At 42.1% G+C, this 21,018-nt stretch overlaps 1 protein-coding gene across 1 annotated transcript in view; it reads right to left on the reverse strand.

The window, feature by feature from the left end:
- The window catches only part of kdrl (kinase insert domain receptor like), a 222,310-nt gene that overhangs the window by 127,611 nt on the left and 73,681 nt on the right, over positions 1-21,018 (reverse strand). The window contains exon 4 of the mRNA XM_068047355.1: positions 10,836-10,963. Coding sequence (XP_067903456.1) covers positions 10,836-10,963 — 128 coding nt within the window. The remainder of the gene's footprint in view (positions 1-10,835; positions 10,964-21,018) is intronic.

Genomic DNA, 21,018 nt, shown 5'->3' on the forward strand with positions numbered 1-21,018 from the left:
TTAATTATATTAATTGGAAATCTGTTCCTTATATCCACTATTATGGGGAAAAATTCTCATCCTCATTTGATGCTTGTTACTTTTCTACTTGACTACTCTAGTTCTGCACATACAACCGAAATTGAACAGACTGCTTTTATCTATGCCATCTTTACTTCACAGCATTCTAAAGATCTGCTTACTGACATAACAAATTCTTTTCTTATTTCTGCCACTGATTTAAGTTGCTGGAAATAAAATTTTGTGCTTGTGAGCTAATGGTTAACAACAAAATTTCTCTGACATCTGGCAAGGTAAATCTAAAATATATCAACTCCTCCATTACAAGTCAGTGGTTATCATTAGCTAACAAAAGGTAGAGAGATGAACAACTTTAGGTTGACTGCTTAGGTTGGCAATCATCACTTGTTGCAATGATGCACCAGAGCTAATACATACCTGAATGTTAATATGTGATAAATATTAATGGTTGCCCTCTTTACAGTAAATTATATTCCATATCACATTAAAAAAAACTGAAATTAAGTGTCTGACATTTTTATTATTTTGAGAAGTATATTTTGCAGCCTATTATAGTAGAAAAATACATTGAACATCAAAATTAACAATTTTCTTAAATGATGCATCATTGCCTAAAAGAGAGTTGACAGAATAATGGCACAACCTGCTCATTGGTCATAAATTTGATGAGTTTTTCACTGTTCTTTCATCAGATGTGAGTTGTAAGACATCGGGAACAGTAAGCAAACATTCTGGATGCACACCAATCAGAGTGACTACTTAAATTGAGTTTAAGTCTGCAATACTGAAAGTCACATTGGAACAGAATTCACGTCAACTCTGAAGATAATGAAAAAGAAAGCCACCACAATTTTAACTACTTGGCCTTGTTTAAAATCTGCCAGTCCACTTACTGCCTGGGCCAGGCAAGAAGAGGGCACAGAGCAGTTGCCTGCAGAAGAAGACTGGGTGGCAGTTTGCCATTCACCAGTTTCCAGGTAGTGGCCGGATAGGGTTTCCGGAGTGACTTGCGGGAGGAAAGAATGGGAACTTGGGGCAGAAGAACTCTTGATACTCCTCCTGCTCCATGCTTACAAAAGAATTTCTTCCAGAGACTTGTGCACATTATCTAGGCTGGCACTCCGGTGCAGTGCTGAGGGTGTGCTACACTGTTGGAGATGCTGTCTTTCAGATGTGATACTAAACAGAGCCTCTCTTAGGTGGATGTAAAAGATTCTACGGCACTATTCCGAAGAGCAGGGGAGTTCTCCCCAGTTTCCTGGCCAATATTTATCCCTCAACCAACATTAATAAAAACTTAAACAAATTATTTGGTCATGCATCACATTGCTGTTTGTGGGAGCTTGCTGTGCACAAATTTCTACTGCATTTTCCTGTATTACAACAGTGACTACACTTCAAAAATAATTTCCTGTAAAGCACTTTGGGATGAGCGAATGTCATGAAAGGCACTATATAACTGAAAGACGTTCTTTGTTTTTTTTTACCTGGAAGGGCCTCTTCATCCTTCCCACCAGCTGCTGATCTGCTGCAGCCTGCGGGAAAGCTGTGGCATCAACACCGCTCAGGGACCGGTTAAAATCTCATCAGGATTCAATTAACATAATAGAACCCTGATGTGTATAAATTCATTAGGCCTCCACCTGCTTTAGACAGGTGGCTCATCTGCCTTCAGAGCCCTGCAGGTTAATAGAGAAGGCAGCTGGAGAGGGTTGGATTCTGAGAAGAGAAGTCAGCTGCTTGTTTTTAACTGTCCGGTTACTGCCAGGCAGGTTGGGTTCAAATCAAGAGCAAAAGCTGCTGGAAATCTGAAATAAAGATAGAAAATGCTGGAAATACTCAGCAAGTCTGGCACCATTTGTGGAAAAAGAAACAGAGTTAATGTTTTAGGTGATGAGATGGTGGGGAAAAGAACAGGCCTTCCCTTTTTTAATTTTCCAATCCTCCCCTTGCTTGAAAACTATTACATTTCTAACTTTTCCCAGTTCTGATTAAGGATCATCGACTTGAAATGTAGGCTGGGATTTTCTGGGCCCTTTGAGGATGGGGTCAAAGGTGGGAAGGCTAGCAAAATGGCATGGGGAGGCATAGGGTGGTATGCTTGATGTCTTTCTGTTGCCATGCCATTTTGCCAGCAGCAGAAAAGATGGCAGATAGCCCATTCGCCTGGAGCCCAATTGAGAAACTTAAGTGGCCAATTGTAAGACCCTTCCCACCTCCACTGGCATTGGCGGCCTCCCAGTGGGCTCTGGGGGGGGCAGTGGGGAGCTCCTTTTTGGGAACTCTTTGGCCTACGAAGGGGCCGCTTGGTGGCAATGACTGCCCCATGACATTGGTGCCATCTGCCCTCCATGACCCCAACCCCAGATCTCACTCACCTGGTTGTGAGGGCACATATCCATTGCTGAGTCCTCTTCCTCCAGGTACAGCCCCAGCAGTGGCCGCCGCTCTCAGTGGTGCTGCTGAGGTTGTTGAGTTTCTGCCTTCTGATTGGGTTGGCAGCTCTTGGGAATGGGCCACTGTGCTACATTGGATGGCAGGCCTGGTGGCAGCCACTTAATTGGCTGCTGCCTGTAAAATGCAGCTCCGGGTCCCACTGCCTGCCGAAGCTGTTAACTCTGATTCTCCCTCCACAGATAATGCCTGACCTGCTGAGTATTTCCAGTATTTTCTTGGTTAATGTCAATTCTTTATTCCGCCAAGATCTACCCTATTTGGCATTACTGCTATGATTTTTCCTCAGTATTTGTCAATAGGTGCTAATCAGTGCCAGAACTGTAAAACACTGTTCTGAGGAGACAAATGTATTTAGCAGCATGACAACCGATTGAAAATGTGTAGCGTTTCAGTTAGAGAGGATTTGCTCCATCTTGAATAATTAATAAAGGGATTTTATAAAATTCCTTTAGCAAAATAGATGGGGAAAATCTTGGGCATTTTGTGACACTTTAGCATGCAAAGAGGGATCGACTTAAAAATGAAATGTAAGAAAATTGCATCAACTGTACAGTAATTGATCTGGAGGTATTTGAGAATATGTAACTCATTATCCTGCCACCAGTGGGCTGCACGTCTCAACTGGGTATCATGCTGCAGCTCACTGGCTTCAGGCCAGTACAGCATTGTGCAGCCCATGGGCCTACTCAGCCAGTAGAAGATTATAGTCAGAAGTGAAGCATTCTTGCTCTTTCTGGCCTCAGAAAAATATTTACTTACAGTTTTGGGACCTCTTCCTCTTCATCACCCAGTTGTCCCTCTAAAATGCATTTGGGGGTCTAGGTATGTCACAGAACCCCAATTTGCATATAGTAAAGGGGCTTTTCCCGGAAGGCCCAGGGTCCAGCAAATATGGTGGCAGAACAGGAATGGGGCGGTAAATGGCGCACAGCAATTTTAACTGCTGCAGCCTAGTTTCCACTGGGTAGGCTGAGTTAAAATCGGCCCTCCTATCGCTTGGGTAATAACTAGCGATTAGCCGATCTGTGGTCTTGAAACAGTCCAACCCACAATCAGCACTGCAAACAACATCATCCCACCCACCAAAACAGGCCCGTTCATTGGGCTTTTAAAAAGGTGTCATTCGTGGAAGTGTGATGGCTCAGGGGACAGATTTAAATTCCTGAGAAATAACAGTACATTCAGCATAATAGTAGATTAAAAGTCTGTCACAATCTTTTCAAAAAAGCTATTTTTGAAGATGTCAAGCGGTATAGTTTTCACATTAAAGTTTCTCTAGGGACTGAGCCATTAAAATGCTTCAATACTTTAAACTGCTAAATTTATCCAGATCAACCTACCAACAATATTAAATAACATGGATGCGATTGCAATTTACAGATTCAGAGTTGGATTCCAATCTGGATTAGGATTTGACTTCAGATACGGGTTTAGATTTGAATTGCAGGATTGTGAATTTTTCTTCTTTTCTTTCCTTATGTACCGACTCATTCTAGGCTTCAGGTGTGTGAGCGGTAATGGACCTCTGTACCTCAATCAAGTGATGCCTCTTTATGGATGAACCTAAACAGTGAGTATTAGTAGTCTGTGGGTGTGTGCATGGGTAACGCTGCATTCTAGTTCAACCATATCCTCACCTGTTGCTCCCACACAGGCACTTTACAGCAGTGTAAGAGATGATAATATTATTTTAATTAATACTTGTGGTTGAAACTTGCAAGGTTATCCAATCCAGGAGCATGATAGTTTAGATGAAATACAAAATGTTGCTTGTTGTATGCAGGTGTACAGAAAACCAACCAAACCTTACCAGCATGCTTTGCAAGGCTAAGAGGCTTTTTGAAACAAAATAAAACCTAATAAAAGCTGCAGGCTGTTTATTCACAGATAAACAAGATCACTGGATTGTGATGAAAAACAACACTTTCAAACCATGGCGTATATGACCAAGAGGCCCAAGGGTCATAAAATAGGGCTGAAACCAGCAAACAGCCATACTTCAAAGCTGTGTTTTGCTTTGATGCAAAGTAAGAACCTTAGTGAAACTTTGGGCTGGATTTTAAAGCCCCTCTTCCGCCGGGAATGGCGGTGGCGGGGCAATGAAAATCGGTGTGGTGGAAGCCCGCTACTGACCCCTGACGGCGGCAGGCCCCGTGCCGATCTCGGCGGCAGCGGCGGCGAGGCCTTGTGGTGGCCGCACCGCTGCTTGGCTACAGGACCTCCATTTCAATATGTAAACTAATTGACATGCCTGATTTCATGAGGATCCCATCGCCTCCTAAATTGCCACATCGATCTTCATTCGGGGGGCTGACAATGCCGCGCCTTTGATTCCCAGTACGGTGAAACGTGGCGCGACACCTGTGGGAAGGGAGGAGGAGTATTTGTTCTCTGGGCAGGAGGGGGGGGCAAGCAGGGTGCGGATGGGGGTGATGGGAAGGGGTAAAGGGCAAAGTTGCTGAACTGTGGCGGGGGGTGGGGTAAGGTCAAATTCACAATATTCAAATTGTGGGGGGGGGCGGAAAGGACACGAATATCTGGAAATGCCATGGGCGGGGTGGTGGAAATGCATTTAAAGGTTATTTAATCTTGTTTTGTGGAACTCTAACTTACCTGGCCCTTTAATTTTTAAATCTCCATTGAGGGCAATAAGCCCTTTAAAAATGGTGCCGTCGCCTGCGCATTGGTACCGGACTTCAGCGGTGGAATTAAAAATGCAGCCCTTTATGTTTCGATAAGTTTGATAAGAAATGAAACTGGACACAAAGAACATGGAGACATGGGGCTGAAATTTACGCGCCACAGCAGGTCGAATGGTGGCATGGGGGCAGATGGATGGCGTAAAATTGAGCGGGAGGCTCCAGGAGGCCTACCCACCCTGCTCCCGCCTCCAGTCAACTTTACGGTGGTCAGGCGGGGGGAAAATGACCTGCCCGCCTGAGGCCAATCAAGGCCCTTAAGTGACCACTTAATGGCCACTTAAGGGCCCTCGCCTGCCTCCATGGGTATTTTACCCATGGCAAGCAGGCGTGCTGGGGACGTGAAAGGCTGCCCAATGATAGCTGCTGGCCTTTCCGTTCGCCACGGGTTGCCATGGCAGTCGGGCACCGGTTGCCCTGTTGAGGGCCACCCCCACCTCTCAACCCATCCCCGGGACCCAAGACACTCCCCACCTCCCCACAAACAGCCACTCTAGCCTCACCAGGGTACGACGATCTCCCTGGTGAGGCATGCCCAACTTACCTTCCCTGCTGGCTCCATGTCGTTGGCTAGGCTGCAATCCCAGCAGTGGCCACCGCTCCCGGTGGTGCTGCTGGGACTTATTGCTGCTGGCCCACTGATTGGCCGGCAGCTCACTGAAGCAGCACTTCCTCCCTCAAACGGGTGGAAGTCCCATCTTGGGACAATTAAAGCCCGGGGACCCGTAAAATACAGGACAGATCCCCGGGCTAGGCAGAAGAAAATTCCTGTCTGCCTAAGATAAAATCCAGCCCATGATGTTTCTTCTGGGGGGATATTATACCCAACCACAGATATTCAGCTAATTTAAGTGGTGTGAAGTTTACTTGATGGCCGCAAGAAGATGACAGAAGCTGACATTGATTGATGATGTCAGGGTTTCTCTTCTTTTGAAATGTAGAGCTGCTAATTCCACAAGCAGGTTTTGCTGAAAATAAAGTTTAAGAAACATGGAACTTGTCAAGAACATAAGAGCATAAGAAATAGGAGCAGGAGTAGGCCATTCAATAAGATCATGGTTGATCTGCCCCAGACCTCAACTCCTCTTTCATGCCAGCTCCTCATAGCCCTCAACTCCCTGATATTTCAAAAATCTATCTACCTCCTCTTTAAATACTTTCAGTGATCTAGCCTTCACAACTATCTGGGGTGGAGAATTCCAGACATTCACTACCCTCTGAGAGAAGAAATTCCTTTGCATCTCAGTTTTAAACGAGTGTCCCCTTATTCTGTAACTATGTCCCATAGTTCGAGATTCCCCCACTAGTGGATTTAACCCCATAGCTTAAACATAGAACCCAACATTCTATTGGACATCAAAGCTTAAGGTGGATTTTCATAGGACAGTATGACCCTGTCAATGAAATATTCATGCCCAGCTTGTAGAGAAAGGTATAAAGATCATTGTTCAGAATGATTTGGTGCTGCCGTTGAGCAACCTTTTCAGTTGCTGAAGAGTACGATCAATGGGAGGTGACTGCTCACCAGGTGATCATATGCATAACGTCTTGTAACGTATTTGTGATTAATGTGTGTATTGTATTACTAAATGGTATATTGTATTTCTAACTAGTACTCCTGCCAAACCTAGTAAAGACGTTAGTGTTTAATTTGAGCTTTGAATGTTCTCTCCTTATTTCTCGTAATTATCCTGTTCGAACCATAGAGTAACCTGTCAAGGGTAGAAGGTTATGTCTTACAGCAAGAATCACTGAATAGTGATCAGCAGCAGACACCCAGGTGAATTTTCCCCAGGTGATGCTGAGGACACTTTTAGCTCCCAACTGTGGCGCAAGCTGAGATCAGCTAACTGTGAATCATAGGACTGGGAATCATACAAGAGACCTGCTCATTTGTATGACTCAATACACTGAGAGGGCATTAGGCAAACTTTCTTGAAATTATTTTCCATACACCTTTGGGAAACGTTCACAAAAGGAAAAGGCCAAGCAGAACGGAAACACTTTTTCCCGTTTTCCTGGAACAGAGGGCTTGTTTAAAGTTGGTAAAATTTTAAGGCTTGGCAGAGGATGTTTGTAAATGGGACTATGAAACTCTCGTGTCACTTCCTCTTGCAAAGCAGGAAGTAGACAGCTTGTCTCTGTGCGACACTCAGACATTGGGACTTGGGAACCAACCCAAATGTCTCTATTACCCAGAAACAAGTGACCACAGGAGAGGTAAAGATACATATTAAACATATTTATTTAAAAATAATTTCCCTCATTTCCTGCATCAGTCAGAGGGCTGAGAAATTCCACCTCACAGACATTTATGACATCGATACTGTTCTTTGGCCAGAATTATCGTTCCCATGTGATTATCTCTCAAATTTAACAAATATTTGAAGCCCTATACGGATGTAGTAAACATCCACAAATGATTACACATTTGGAGCGGTCTGAGGATGTGATAAATAAATTGTATTTAAATAAACATATAGTATTTCCAGGGCAAAATAAGGAAATGTTAAAAATAAGAATTATCAGTAAAGGCATAATGGATTGCTGATAGCATTAAAAGAAGACAAGGCACCAATCCCACATGGATTGCAATAGGGCTTTTAATGTAGTTGCTAATTAGATCAATCACATATTGGTAGGTATTGTTCGGGAATCATTGGAAACAGGAATGGTGCCTGTAAACTTGCAATAAGGTGAATAAACCAATTTATGAAAAGGGGCATAAAGATTGCCCTGGGGAATATAGGCAGGTGAACCTAATACATGGAGTAAAAGGCATCCTGAAGGAGGGAATAATGAATAACCTACAGAAATATGGAATAATAGGTCAGTATGGCTTGTTGGTGGGTTGCAGTTGGTGGAGATGGAGTCATGCCTGACAAATCTCGTGGGGTGAGTTGCAAATGGAAATTCAGTGCATGTTATTATATTTAAATTTTAACAAAGCTTTTGAAACATTTCTACACAGGAGATTGAAACACAAAGCTAGAAGTAAATGAATAGGGAGTCTTCTGAAGCATCTGCATCAGAGAAAACTGCAGAGTTGTACATGAAGCCACATTGGAAAGGAAGCAGCGACCAGTCCTTGGGCCATTATTGTTCACCATTATAGATTAAGAAGCTTTGTTAACAAATCGAAGATACTATTTATTGCCGAAAAATGCAAAATGATGAGAGTATGGAAGGAGAGTAAGATCTGACATACAAGATAAACGAAACCTGTCTACAAGAGAGAGGTATCCGCGAGAATAACTCACTGAGCATATCATGCTGCATGCAGCAGTAGTAAAGAGTGCAAACACAATAAAGATTTGCATTTATATAGTACTTTTCACATCATCAAGGCAACCAAGTGACTTACAGTTAATAAGTTAGATTTTGGAATGTAATCACTTTTATTTTGCAGGCAAATTGAGCAGCCAACGAGTGCAGAGCAAGGTACCACAAACCTACCACAAAAGGTTGACTTTTGATGATGTTGGTTGAGAGATGAATGTCAGCCAGGATAATCAGGAGAACTGTCCATTTTTCACAAAAAAGATACAATGAAATTTTATATGTCCATCTGCATGGGTAGATGGGATTTCAGGTTAATTTCAAACAAAAGATGCCCCATCTGACAATGCAGGATTCTCTCGACATTCATCTCTCAACCAACATCATCAAAAATGATTAACTGCTGGAAAAATGCAAAATGATGAGAGTATGGAAGTGTTATACTGATTACTGCATCATTGTGGAAAGATCTGGTCATTGGGAAAGGCACACTGAAAGGCAACTGCATTTATATTTTGAAGTAGGCTCTGAAGAGAGGCTACAGAAATGGAAAATGTTATACTGGAGAGAAGGCAGCTCAAGGGAAACCTTATTGTTGTATCCAAGATTCTAAGGGTTACAGGTCGCTTGAAAGCTAATAATATGTTTTCTGTAATCATAAACTCTGCGGCATGTGGTTTGAATTCAAGTTCAGAAAAAGGGAAGTGAACACTGTTTAAATTTAACTGCTATACTCAGAGGATGGTGAATATATGGAACAGTCTGTCTGTCTCATGAGGTACTGGAGTGAAAAATGTTGGCAAAGTCAGAAAGGAACTCAATAGATATTTGGCAGAGTAAGCATTTGAGCAGTAAGGGATTGAACAGTATGTCAGATACTGTGTTGCATGCCACTTTTCAAATGTTCAGACTTGATGTAGGAACTGTAATGGTCTCTTCCAGTCTTGTTTGTATATCCCTATAAGTCCAAATAAGTCAGAATTAACAACTAATTTATTTGGATAATAAATTAGTAAAATTAGATCCTTTATCAACGTAGAGAACCTATTTTTTCTCAATGCAATGTTTGCATTGTATTGCTATTTCTCCTCTTTGCCTCCACTTCCTCTTCTCCTGACCTAGAGATGATGACATGCTGGGGTATTGTATCATGGGCATTGGCAGTCCACCACTATGTTATGCATGAGCCTAGATGGTGAGTGTTGATAGACTATTTGACTGTGGAGGGCATGATAACCAAGCTCAATCCTGTTCTCAATTAATGTTCACAGCCACACTTTCCAGTTTTGGTAACTGGGTAGCAGCTGAAATGATGGTTTCCCCACTTCTCTAGACAAATTAATGGAGGCCAATTGTAGCTACATTTGTCGATATTGGACCAATCCTGGGTGCACAATTTTCAGGCATTATCGGTGTTACTGTGATAAAAGTATAAACATGAATTAAATTATCAGGCTGTATCTGTCACATGGACTACAGTCAATGACTATATGATATTTATGTATCTCTCCTTCTGACCTTTCTGTTTTCTTCCTTTGTCTCTCTTTTCTGCATTTCTCTTCCTCCCTTCACAACTCATCTGGCTAATGGATTTGTAAGTGCTTCCTCTTGAATGAGATGAGGCAAAATACAGCCATGGAAGCAGAGGTATTCCACCATTCATAGCACTGGTGAATGTTCCCCATTAAAACCATAGGGCCAAATGTTTTATAGAAGGCACTTGCTGCTACTGTGAATGATGGCTCCTGCTTCCAGTACTTTCTCCCACTCTTCAGGCAGACAAAGCAAGAGAAACCTTAGGCAAAGTTAACACGTGTGAAATTACAACTTTCTGCCTCTACTCCTGCCAGACTTGGGAGAGGTGCCATGCCTGATTATTGCACCACTATCACCACCAAGGCTGAGATCAGTTAATTTAGTACAGGCCAAGAACCAGGGAACTTTCATGCTTCTCAGGAATATTTAGGCACAAATGATCAGAATGTTACTATTTCAAAGAGATTTCAGTATACCAGTGGATAATATTTAGAAAGCAATCACATAGCAAGAATATGTGCCTACTAACACTTGTTGGTGCAACAAGCAACATTTCTTGGAGAGAAAAGAAAGTTAATGATGAAAATCTGGAATAAAATCAGAAAATGACAAAATTGTACAGTAGATCAGTCTGGATCTGAAAAGAGAAATGGCAAATAATGATTTGGTCAACACATGAAATGTTATCCTACTTTTCTCTTTTTTAGATGCTGTCGGACTTACTTTGCATTTCCAGCCTTTTCTGCTTTTATATAACATTTCTTGGAAGGACACTTTACATTACATAACTTGTTTGTTCCAGATCTGAAGCAGTTACAAAAACTTTTCTTTTAAGTCTCTTACCATCAGCAGGGAGACCTGCAGGTTTGGCGAGGTGACTCGGCAGGGGATCACCACAATCTCACTGCTTCCATCAAACTTTATCAATTTCGGATATTCTGCACTGCTTTCCACAAATGGACTTTGATGATCTTTTTTTAAAAGAGAAGCACACGTACAAAACACACTGTTAGGTTTACATTAGACACTAATTTATAATACTTTAAAGGCACAGATGTTTCCTAAAACATTCCAGCACAAGTGTGGTCAATATTATCATTGTTTTATGAAAGAGGATTTTAACCCCTTAAATGCTGAATCTCCTTTGCAAGTTTTAAAATTTCAACTTGATTCTTGTAATCACAAACAGGATGTACTGATCCTACTATGTAGGGTAGAAGCTCTGTAATGTAAGCTCCCAGGGTGGGAACAAGGAGCACCAGGACATGGCCTGATATACTTTGCAAGACTGTTCACACAATATGTTCCAATCTGGCCCCTTCACTGCTGTGGTAATTTAAATTGCTGATTGCTTTTCTTTCTCTTCCTCCTACAGTGAATTTACGAATGAAACTATAGCTTTGAACTTAAAAATGGAATTGCAGCTGAAAGACCGGACAGTTTGATAGGAAGTGCACAGACAAGGCAAGTGAATGTATGTTACCTACAGTAAGTATAATAAATCACAAGGCTGCACAGTGAGCTGAGACATTCTGCATTGTAATAATTCTGAGTATTCTGAGTCAATTCCATATTCTCAATAGCGAGTTGTACTTGCAGGGAACATGAATCAGGGAATTGGGGTTACCGTATTGTAACCCTATCTCCCAATAGCACTTCCTGTGAATGTGGGTTCTGTGCTGGGAGTCTGGAATCAGCATCAATAATTTGCATTTAGGCTGAATTTTGTTCTCTTGTCGCAGGTGGGTTCGGTGGCCTGGGGGAGTGGAGAATCTCAGCAGTGTGCCAATTTTGTTGGAGGTGCGGAAGTACCATGGTGGTACTGATGCCTTGTCGTGTCGGCAGCATCATTTAAAAATTGTAAATGCTGTTTTAAATAAATTTAAATTTAATTTACTGCAATCCAACGAAGGTTTCTCAATTTTCTGGTTGGCGCGCGGCATGCACATGCCTTCAGTTTTGCAACTTTGAAAAGCTGGCACCACCAAGGCAACAGTCCTGAGTGCTGCTAAAAGCAAGGTAACCTAACCAGAGTGGCATGGGGAAGTGGCATTTACAGCGACCATTGCCACTATGTTGAGTGTCCAAGGGGCTTGTGTGTGAACGGGGGGGGGGGGGGGGGTGTGGGAATGGAAATCGCTGCAAGGGGCTTGTGCATGAATGGAGGGAACTCTGCAAGGGCCTTGCATGTGAACAGGGGGAGCTCTGCAAGGGGCTTGTGTGCATATCAGTGATGGTTCCTGCAGTTTCTGAAATGCAGCAGTGTGAGCAGCTATGTCATATGACTGTTTCCATTTGGTGGGAAGGGAGTTGTAAGTACTGACCCTGCTCATAAATGCACCAGTCACTTGTTTGATACATCTGTAGCTATCTTGAAAGGGAACAGAGGCATGACGGTTGAGGGAGACAGTTGGCTGCCACTGGCAATGTCACCCTTGTAGTGAAATTGGGCTTCAGGTTTCCTTACAGCAGATGGCACAGTTCCGTAACAATCTATGTGCTGAACAGCGCAGGAAGTTCCCGCCAGTCATTAACAGAGAGATGTGCCGCAGCCTGCAGCTATGGTTGTTGCAATAACATCAGGTGTGCAAAGTCCAGTTCTGGTCTCAGCTCATCTCTCGAGCCCATCTTCCTTGATCCTCTTTGCTTTCTTGTATGAAAACCTGTGGTAGGACTGCATCGATGGCAAACTCCTAATTCACAAAAAATAGCCCTTCAAAAGCTTTAAGGAGTCCTTTCACCAACAACAGTGTCACTAGCCTTTAATAGCATAATTCAATTTAAATATCCATATGTGAGGTATATGCCAGGACTGAGACTGAAAAACTATTGTAGAAAGAACGCTGAATTCAGCAAAGGTGCTGTATTCCAATTTGACTGAAATAAGGAATATTTTTCTTCCTTCCTACTCTCCATGGTTGAATGGTGAACAATGGTTATTTTAAGCAAAGCCACTGTCACATAGCTTGATACCAGAGAAAACAGATGTAAGTAAGAGTTGAATGTAGCCTGATGTCCAATGGATTCAGTGACGCACATCTTACTTCACAGAAAAACCACAGGCATGTTAAATGACTGAGAGGTTTTGCTTTTACTTCGCACTTGTTTTGAAAATTTTTTGTACAGGGAACTGGGAATAGAAATGGCTATTCTATTTTTATATTTAATCAGAAACATGTGTGAAGAAAGTTGTGCATACAGAAATGTATTTATTTATTTTTCTCGCCTGCCAGGATCTACCTTGAATTTATAACAAGGTAAATGATTTAAAAGCACTAATAGAGGTAAATGGGTATGATCTAAATACCATTATGGAAACGTGGCTACGGGATGACCAAGACTGGGAACTGAATATTCAAAGATATTTGACATTTAGGAAGGATGGGCAAAAAGGAAAAGGAGGTGGTGTTGCGCTGATAAGAAGGGATGGGATCAGTACATTAGAAAGGGAGGATCTCAGATTGGAAGAACAAAATGTGGAATCTGTTTGGGTGGAGCTAAGAAACAACAAGGGGCAGCAAACATTGGTAGGAGTTGTTTATAGACCGCCAAACAGTAGTGGTAGTTTGGGTCATGGTATTAATCAGGAGATTAGAGAAGCATGTAGCATGGTTAATACATGGGTGAATTCAATCTACACATAGACTGGGTAAATGTAATGAGCACTAATGCTGTGGAGGACGAGTTTCTGGAGTGTGTTAGGGATGGTTTTCTAGAGCAGTATGTTGAGGAACCATGAGAGAATAGGCTATTTTAGATCTAGTATTATGTAATTAATAATCTTGTTGTAAAAGAACCTTTAGGAATGAGTGAGAACAATATGATAGAATTTTACATTATGTTTGAAAGTGAGGTAGTTCAATCTGAAGCCAGGGTGATAAATTTGAACCAAGGAAATTATGAAGGTATGAGGGGCAAATTGGCTGAGGTGGATTGGGAAAATACATTAAAAAGGTATGAGAGTACATAGGCAATGGATAGTTTTAAAAGAATTGTTACATAGTTGACAGCAACTATACATTCCTTCAAGGCACAAAAACCCAAAAAGAAAAGTCAGTCACCCGTGGCTAACAAAGGAAGTTAAGGATTGTAGAAGATTAAATGAAAAGGCCTATAAAATTGCCAGAAATAGTTTAGTTTAGAGATACAGCACTGAAACAGGCCCTTCGGCCCACCGAGTCTGTGCCGACCATCAACCACCCATTTATACTAATCCTACACTAATTCCATATTCCTACCACATCCCCACCTGTCCCTATATTTCCCTACCACCTACCTATACTAGGGGCAATTGCTAATGGCCAACTTACCTATCAACCTGCAAGTCTTTGGCATGTGGGAGGAAACCGGAGCACCCGGAGGAAACCCACGCAGACACAGGGAGAACTTGCAAACTCCACACAGGCAGTACCCAGAATTGAACACGGGTCGCTGGAGCTGTGAGGCTGCGGTGCTAAACACTGCGCCACTGTGCCGCCACTGTGTCGTAAAGCTGAGGTTTGGGAGGATTTAAGAATGCATCAAAGGAGGACCAAAAAAGTGATAAAGAAAGGGAGAATAGAATATGAATGTAAACTAGCAAAAAACCTAAAAATGGACTGTAAAAGCTTCTATAGGTGTGTAAAAATAAAACATTTGGCTAAAACAAATGTGGGTCCAATACAGGCAGAGTCAGGAGAATTTATAATGGGGAATAGAGAAATGGCAGAGAAGCTAAATGATTACTTTGTGACTTGTGTCTGTCTTCACTGAGGAAGATCCAAGAAATCTCCCAGAATTAGCGATCCAAGGGAATAGGGAGAATGAGGAATTGAAGGAAATTAATATCTGTAAGAAGGTTGTATTGGGGAAATTAATGGGGCTGAAGGTTGATAAGTTCCCACGACCTGATATTCTACATCTCAGAGTGTTGAAAGAGGTGGCTATGGAGATAATGAATGCATTGGTGATCATCTTCCAAAATTCTATAAATTCTGGAACAGTTCCTGCAGATTTGTCATCCCACTATTTAAGAAGGGAAGGAGAGAGAAGACAGGAAACTAACAGGCCTGTTAGCCTTACATCTGTAGTAGGGAAAATGCTAGAATCTATTCTAAAGGATGTGATAAATGGACACTTGGGTAATAATGATCTGATTGGGCCTAGTCAACATAGAATTATGAATGGGAAATCATGTTTGATGAACCTATTGGAGTTTTTTGCGGATGTTACTAACAGAATTGATAAAGGGGAGTGGTGGACGTAGTATACTTGGATTTTCAGAAGGCTTTTGATAAAGTCCCCCACAGGAGGCTGATTAGAAAAATTAAAGCACATGGGATAGGAGGTATGGTTGTATGGAGGTATACTGGTGTGGATTAAGGATTGGTTAACAAGCAGAAAACAGAGAGTAGGAATAAATGGGTCATTCTTACATTGGCAGGCTGTGACTAGTGGGGTACTGCAAGGATCAGTACTCGGGCCCCAGCTGTTCACAATATATATCAATGATTTGGATGAGGGGACCAAATGTAATATTTCCAAGTTCATGGATGACACAAAACTAGGGTGGGAATGTATGTTGTGAGGATGATGCAAAGTGGCTTCAAGGGGATTTGGACAGACTTAGTAAGTGGGCAAGAACATGGCAGATGGAATATACTGTGGAAAAATGTGAGGTTATCCATTTTGGTAGGAGGAATAGATGTGCAGAGTATTTCTTAAATGGTAAGAGATTCAAAAGTGTGGATGTACAAAGGGACCTAGGTGTCCTCATCAATAAGTCACTGAAAGCTAAAATTCAGCTGCAGCAAGCAATTAGGAAGACTAATGGTATGTTAGCCTTTATTGCAAGAGGATTTGGGTACGGGAGTAGTGAAGTCTTGCTTCAATTGTATAGAACCTTGGTTAGACTGCATCAGGAGTACTACGTACAGTTTTGGTCCCCTTACCTTAGGAAGGATATTATTACCATAGAAGGAGTGCAACGAAGGTTCACCAGACTTGTTCCTGGGATGGCAGGACTGTCCTACGAAGACAGATTGGCAAAACTGGGCCTGTATTCTCTAGAATTTTGAAGAATGAGAGGTGATCTCATTGAAACTTACAAAATACTGAAAGGGATAGAGAGGGTAGATGCAGGTAAGATGATTCCCCTGGTTGGAGAGTCTAGAGCCGGGGACACAACTTCAAAATAAGGGGAAGCCACTTAGGACCGTGATGAGAAGAAATTTCTTTACCCAGAAGGTTGTAAATCTTTGGAATTCTCTACCCCAGAGGGCTGTGGAAGTTCAGTCATTGCGTATGTTTAAAGCAGAGATAGACAGATTTTTAAATACCAATGACAAAGGGATATGGGGATAGTGTGGGAAAAAGGCTTTGAACTGGATGATCAGCCATGATCGTATTGAATGATGGAGTTGGCTCAATGGGCTGAATGGCCGACTCCTGCTCCTATGTTTCTATATATGGAGTAATGCAGTATAATGGAGTCACAACATAATATCCTATTATGGGATACAGATTCTTATCCTTAATCCCTCACTTCTGGAATTTCCAAACTTGTGTCGGGTCAGAATTTAGAGGCCTGAAAGTCTCCTGACTGTCCAAAGTCTCAAAATGCGTGATGCATAAATAGGGAGATAGTAGAAAGGCAAAGAGGAATAGTTGGTTAGATATAAAGATTCTGACTTGGTGACAAAATAATGAAATACCCCCCTTGTTTTTCAATGCAACATTCATTTTCCACATTCTCATTCACCATTGGTTAACAATCCGACTTTTCATGACAAATCTTGCAAAATGAGATGTTATCACATAGCACAGCCTACTATTGTTTCTTTTTATATTTATATTTCCTCTCCTTTTCTTTCCTCTGCTCCCCCAGCTGCCAAGGCCTTAACCGTTGGATTCCCTGCCTCAACCTCTCTGCCTCTATCCTCCTTTACGACATTCCTTAAAAACTATATATTTTCTGTCCTAATACGCCGTTAAGTGGCTTGGTGTCAAACTGTGTTTGATAACAGTTCTGTGAAGCACCTTGGGAAGTATTACTATGCTAAATACGCGATGCAAATGCAAGTTATTTTTGCTGTTTTCTTGGTGAACAAACTACATAATGTTTCTTTTGTGATTTGTATTGTACTTATCTTCAGTTCTGTGCATTCCTGCACTATAAGAGCAAGAATAAAATTTGGGGAATCTCAATTAGAGACTGAACAGATCAATCAAGTGTGATGCAGTTGCTCCACACCAGGCGTCTGCAACCTGCAGTTCTGCAGAAGTATGAGGTTCTTTAACATCTCATTTGCGGCTCCCAACTTTTTTCCAGTTGGATTGCATTAACATGAAAATTAAGTCAAGAAAAGTAAGAGCTGTGTTTTTATTGAGGGGATAATCATTATGCTGCATTTTACAGTTTCAAATGATTATCTTTATGAAAAACATCATCGTCCTCTAAATAAACCTCTTTGAATGGTATAGTTACACCATAGTTATAGATACTGCCTTTGATTCAAGGAACCAGTTTTATGGTTGCAACCATCATTGTTTCTAATGTAGGTGAGATGATAAATTATTTTGAATGTGCAATTAGAAGCCTTTTTTACAATGAGAATCAATAGCTGAAAAATTGTCTTAATTCTACACTTAAAGTTTATTTAAAAGATGACTTTTACTGACAAAATTAGAGTTAAAAAAAGTCAATAAATGCGATCATTCTGAGTTAGGTCTATTTTAATTTCAATTTGTTTCTATTGGAACATGAATTCAATGCTGGTATTTTATTTATTCTATATGCAAATTATGGATTCTACCAGGGACACTGGCAATTTTCCAAATATTTGGTTTAGAAATGCCAAATTTTCATCTTGTACCTCCCAATCAATAGGGCTGGATTTAGGCCTCGACGTCGGGAACTGTGGCCGGGGGGACATGAAGATTGCCCCAGATGAGGCCTGCCATGGACCCCGACTCCGGCGGGGCCCCAGCCCGATCTCCACGGAGGCAGAGAGGCCTCATGGCGGCCCCCAAACCGTTTGGTGATGGGACCGTAATTTAAATATTTAAATAGATCTACATACCTGACTTAATCGCAAGCCCGCCTCCACCTCTGGTTCCGTTGCAATCTTCGTGCGGATGGCCGGCACTCCCATACCTGCCGATCCCCGTCTGGGGAATCGAGGGGCCACACTGGTTGGGAGGGGGAAGCAGGTCAGTTTTTCTCTGCGGGGTGGGGGGTGGGTGGCGGGAAGCAGCGATAAAGTTTTTTCATTGGTGGAGGGGATGGTGGGACGGGGTAAAGTTTATAACTGATGCACTTTGAGGGGGGGGAAGGTCATTTGAAAAAGGAAAGTGTTTTAGGCTGGAGAGGGCAAGTGTTTAATATTGTAGTTATGGGGGGGGGGGGGTGGGGGGTGGTGGGAAGAGGTGCAAAAATACCAGTTTTAATTTTTTAATTAATATTTCCTGATTTCTTTTAAAAATCCCAAAAGTGTTCAAAGCCCTTTAAAAGTGGTGTCAGCGCCTGTGCACAGGCAGCTGAAGCATTTGCCAGTGACAGATAGGCTGCCCCCTCCACCTGATCAGGGGGCAACCCACCCCAGCTATTTAAATGAGCCGCTGTGCTTGGAATCGCAGCGGCTCTCTGGCGTGCAGCCTGCCATTTTTTTCACCTACTGGTGATTTGGGCAGCGGGCCTATAGAATTCAGCCCATAGTTTTTATTTTGGGCATTTTTCTTTAAAAAAGGCTTTTCAGGTAAAAATGGTTGCAGACCCTTGCTCTCTACCATGATTTTAGGCTCAATTTACATTCCTGCAGAAATATATTTGGCAGGATAATGATAGTATAGTACAACTATCAGTTTTCTACTGTTACTAATTTGCTGTCAAATCATTCCTGAAACTGGATCAATGCAAACTGGCTCATTTTGGATCTATTCTGATAGTTCATAACTCCATATTGCCCTGATATTTTGGATTTAGTTACAGCATGTGGTGAAAGGTGGCAAGCATGACTGAATGGTGCAATTGCCTTTCAACTCTGGGACTTGGATACAAATGCTTCTCAGTCTGATGGGTTGAATGTCTTCTCTGCTGGTTAAAGAAAAAAGCCCGATGTAAAATTATTTGGTTTGCCCAAATTCTCGTCTTTCTTTGAGCTCAGTGATAGCACTCTCACCTCTGAGTCACTATCCTAGTCCAGTAACTTGGGCACAAAATCTAGATTGACACACCAGTGCAATAATGAGGGAGTGCTGTACTGTCATAGATGCCATTTCCAGATGAGATGTTAAACTGAGCCCCTATCTGCCCTCTCAAGTGGACGTAAAAGATCCCATGGCACTATTTAGAGGAAGAGCAGGGGAGTTATCTCCAGTGCCTTGGCCAATATTTATCTCTCAATCAACACCTAAAAACAGATAAGTTAGTCATTATCACATTACTGTCTGTGGGGCCTTGCTATGTGCAAATTATCAATTGTCTTTCCTACATTACAGCAGTGAAATGCTTTGGGACATCCTGAGGTTGTGAAAGGTGCTATATAACTGCAAGTCTTGCTTTTCTTTTTCTTCCATTAGTCTACTCTACCAAACATCCCTTAATTTAACACTGAACTTTCCACTCTGCAACATTCACATTCTTCACCCTGATGAGAGCCAGATTGACAAATCTTACGGCTGTGCTGGAAAAAAATGAACTTTTGACTCTGACCTTTCTCTTTTGCTTGTAGGAGAAATGCCCAAAGAATTGCCCTAACTGTGTCCTCTAAATGGAGTGAGCAGTCAAAATACTAGGAAAGGAAAGGGACAATGCTAATCTAAGCATGAAGCTTTATACAAACAAAATATTCCTTACCAAATATAGAAAACAAGCTATCAAGATCATAAGCCATGCTTAGTAAGGGGAAAATAAAGACGTCTGGAAACTGTGCATGACCCTTTAATAAGAAAAGGCCTGAAGTTGAGAGGTAAATGAGTGACCTGGTATGTCTAGGTACTGATGTTTCATTGATTTGGGGGTCATCAAGAATCTAACCATCTCCCCTTGATGTTCAATGGCATTACCATTGCTGAATCCACCACCATCAACATCCTGGGGGTTACCATTGACCAGAAACTGAACTGGACTAGCCATATGAAAGCTGTGGCTACAAGAGCAGGTCTGAGGCTGGGAATTCTGCAGTGAGTAACTCACCTCCTGTCTCCCCAATGCCTGTCCACCATCTACAAGGCACAAATCAGGAGTGTGATGGAATACTCTCCACTTGCCTGGATGGGTGCAGCTCCAACAACACTCAAGAAGCTCGACACCATCCAGGACAAAGCAGCCTGCTTGATTGGCACCCCATCCGCTACATTCAACATTCACTCCCTTCATCACTGATGCACAATGGCAGCAGTGTGTACCATTTACAAGATGCATTGCAGCAACTCACCAAAGCTCCTTCGGCAGCATCTTCCAAACCCATGACCTCTACTACCTAGAAGGACAAGAGCATGGGAACACCACCACCTGCAAGTTCCCCTCCAAGCCACACACCATCCTGACTTGGAACTGTATCATCATTCCTTCACTGTTGCTGGGACAAATTCCTGGAACTCCCTTCCAAACAGCACAGTTGGTATACCTACACCCCAAGGACTGCAGCGGTTCAAGAAGGTAACTCACCATCACCTTCTCAAGGGCAATTAGGGATGGGCAATAAATGCTGGCCTAGCCAGTGATGCCCACATCCCATGAACGAATAAAAAAAAAACAAGGGTTGTTTGAGCTGATGGACACCAGAAGTGCCAAACTCTTTTAACATGTGCCCCTCAGATTGATCTTTAGAACTGGGGAGACTCCTTGGAAATCAGAGCTATACAAGGTGTCTTTCCTGACATTGAAGTCTCAGTTATCAGTTCTAAGTTTAGTTTTAGTTCTTGTTGTAGTCTTTGTAGTAGAAGGTGTGGGAGATCTTTGTCAATCTATTATAGAAGTGCAATGTTGGAAAGTGCATCCTTGAAAGAAAACATGACAAAAAGGTTACAGAAGTTAAGATTGTAC

Source organism: Heterodontus francisci, chromosome 15, assembly GCF_036365525.1.
Source record: "Heterodontus francisci isolate sHetFra1 chromosome 15, sHetFra1.hap1, whole genome shotgun sequence".
Taxonomy (NCBI): Eukaryota; Metazoa; Chordata; class Chondrichthyes; order Heterodontiformes; family Heterodontidae; genus Heterodontus; species Heterodontus francisci.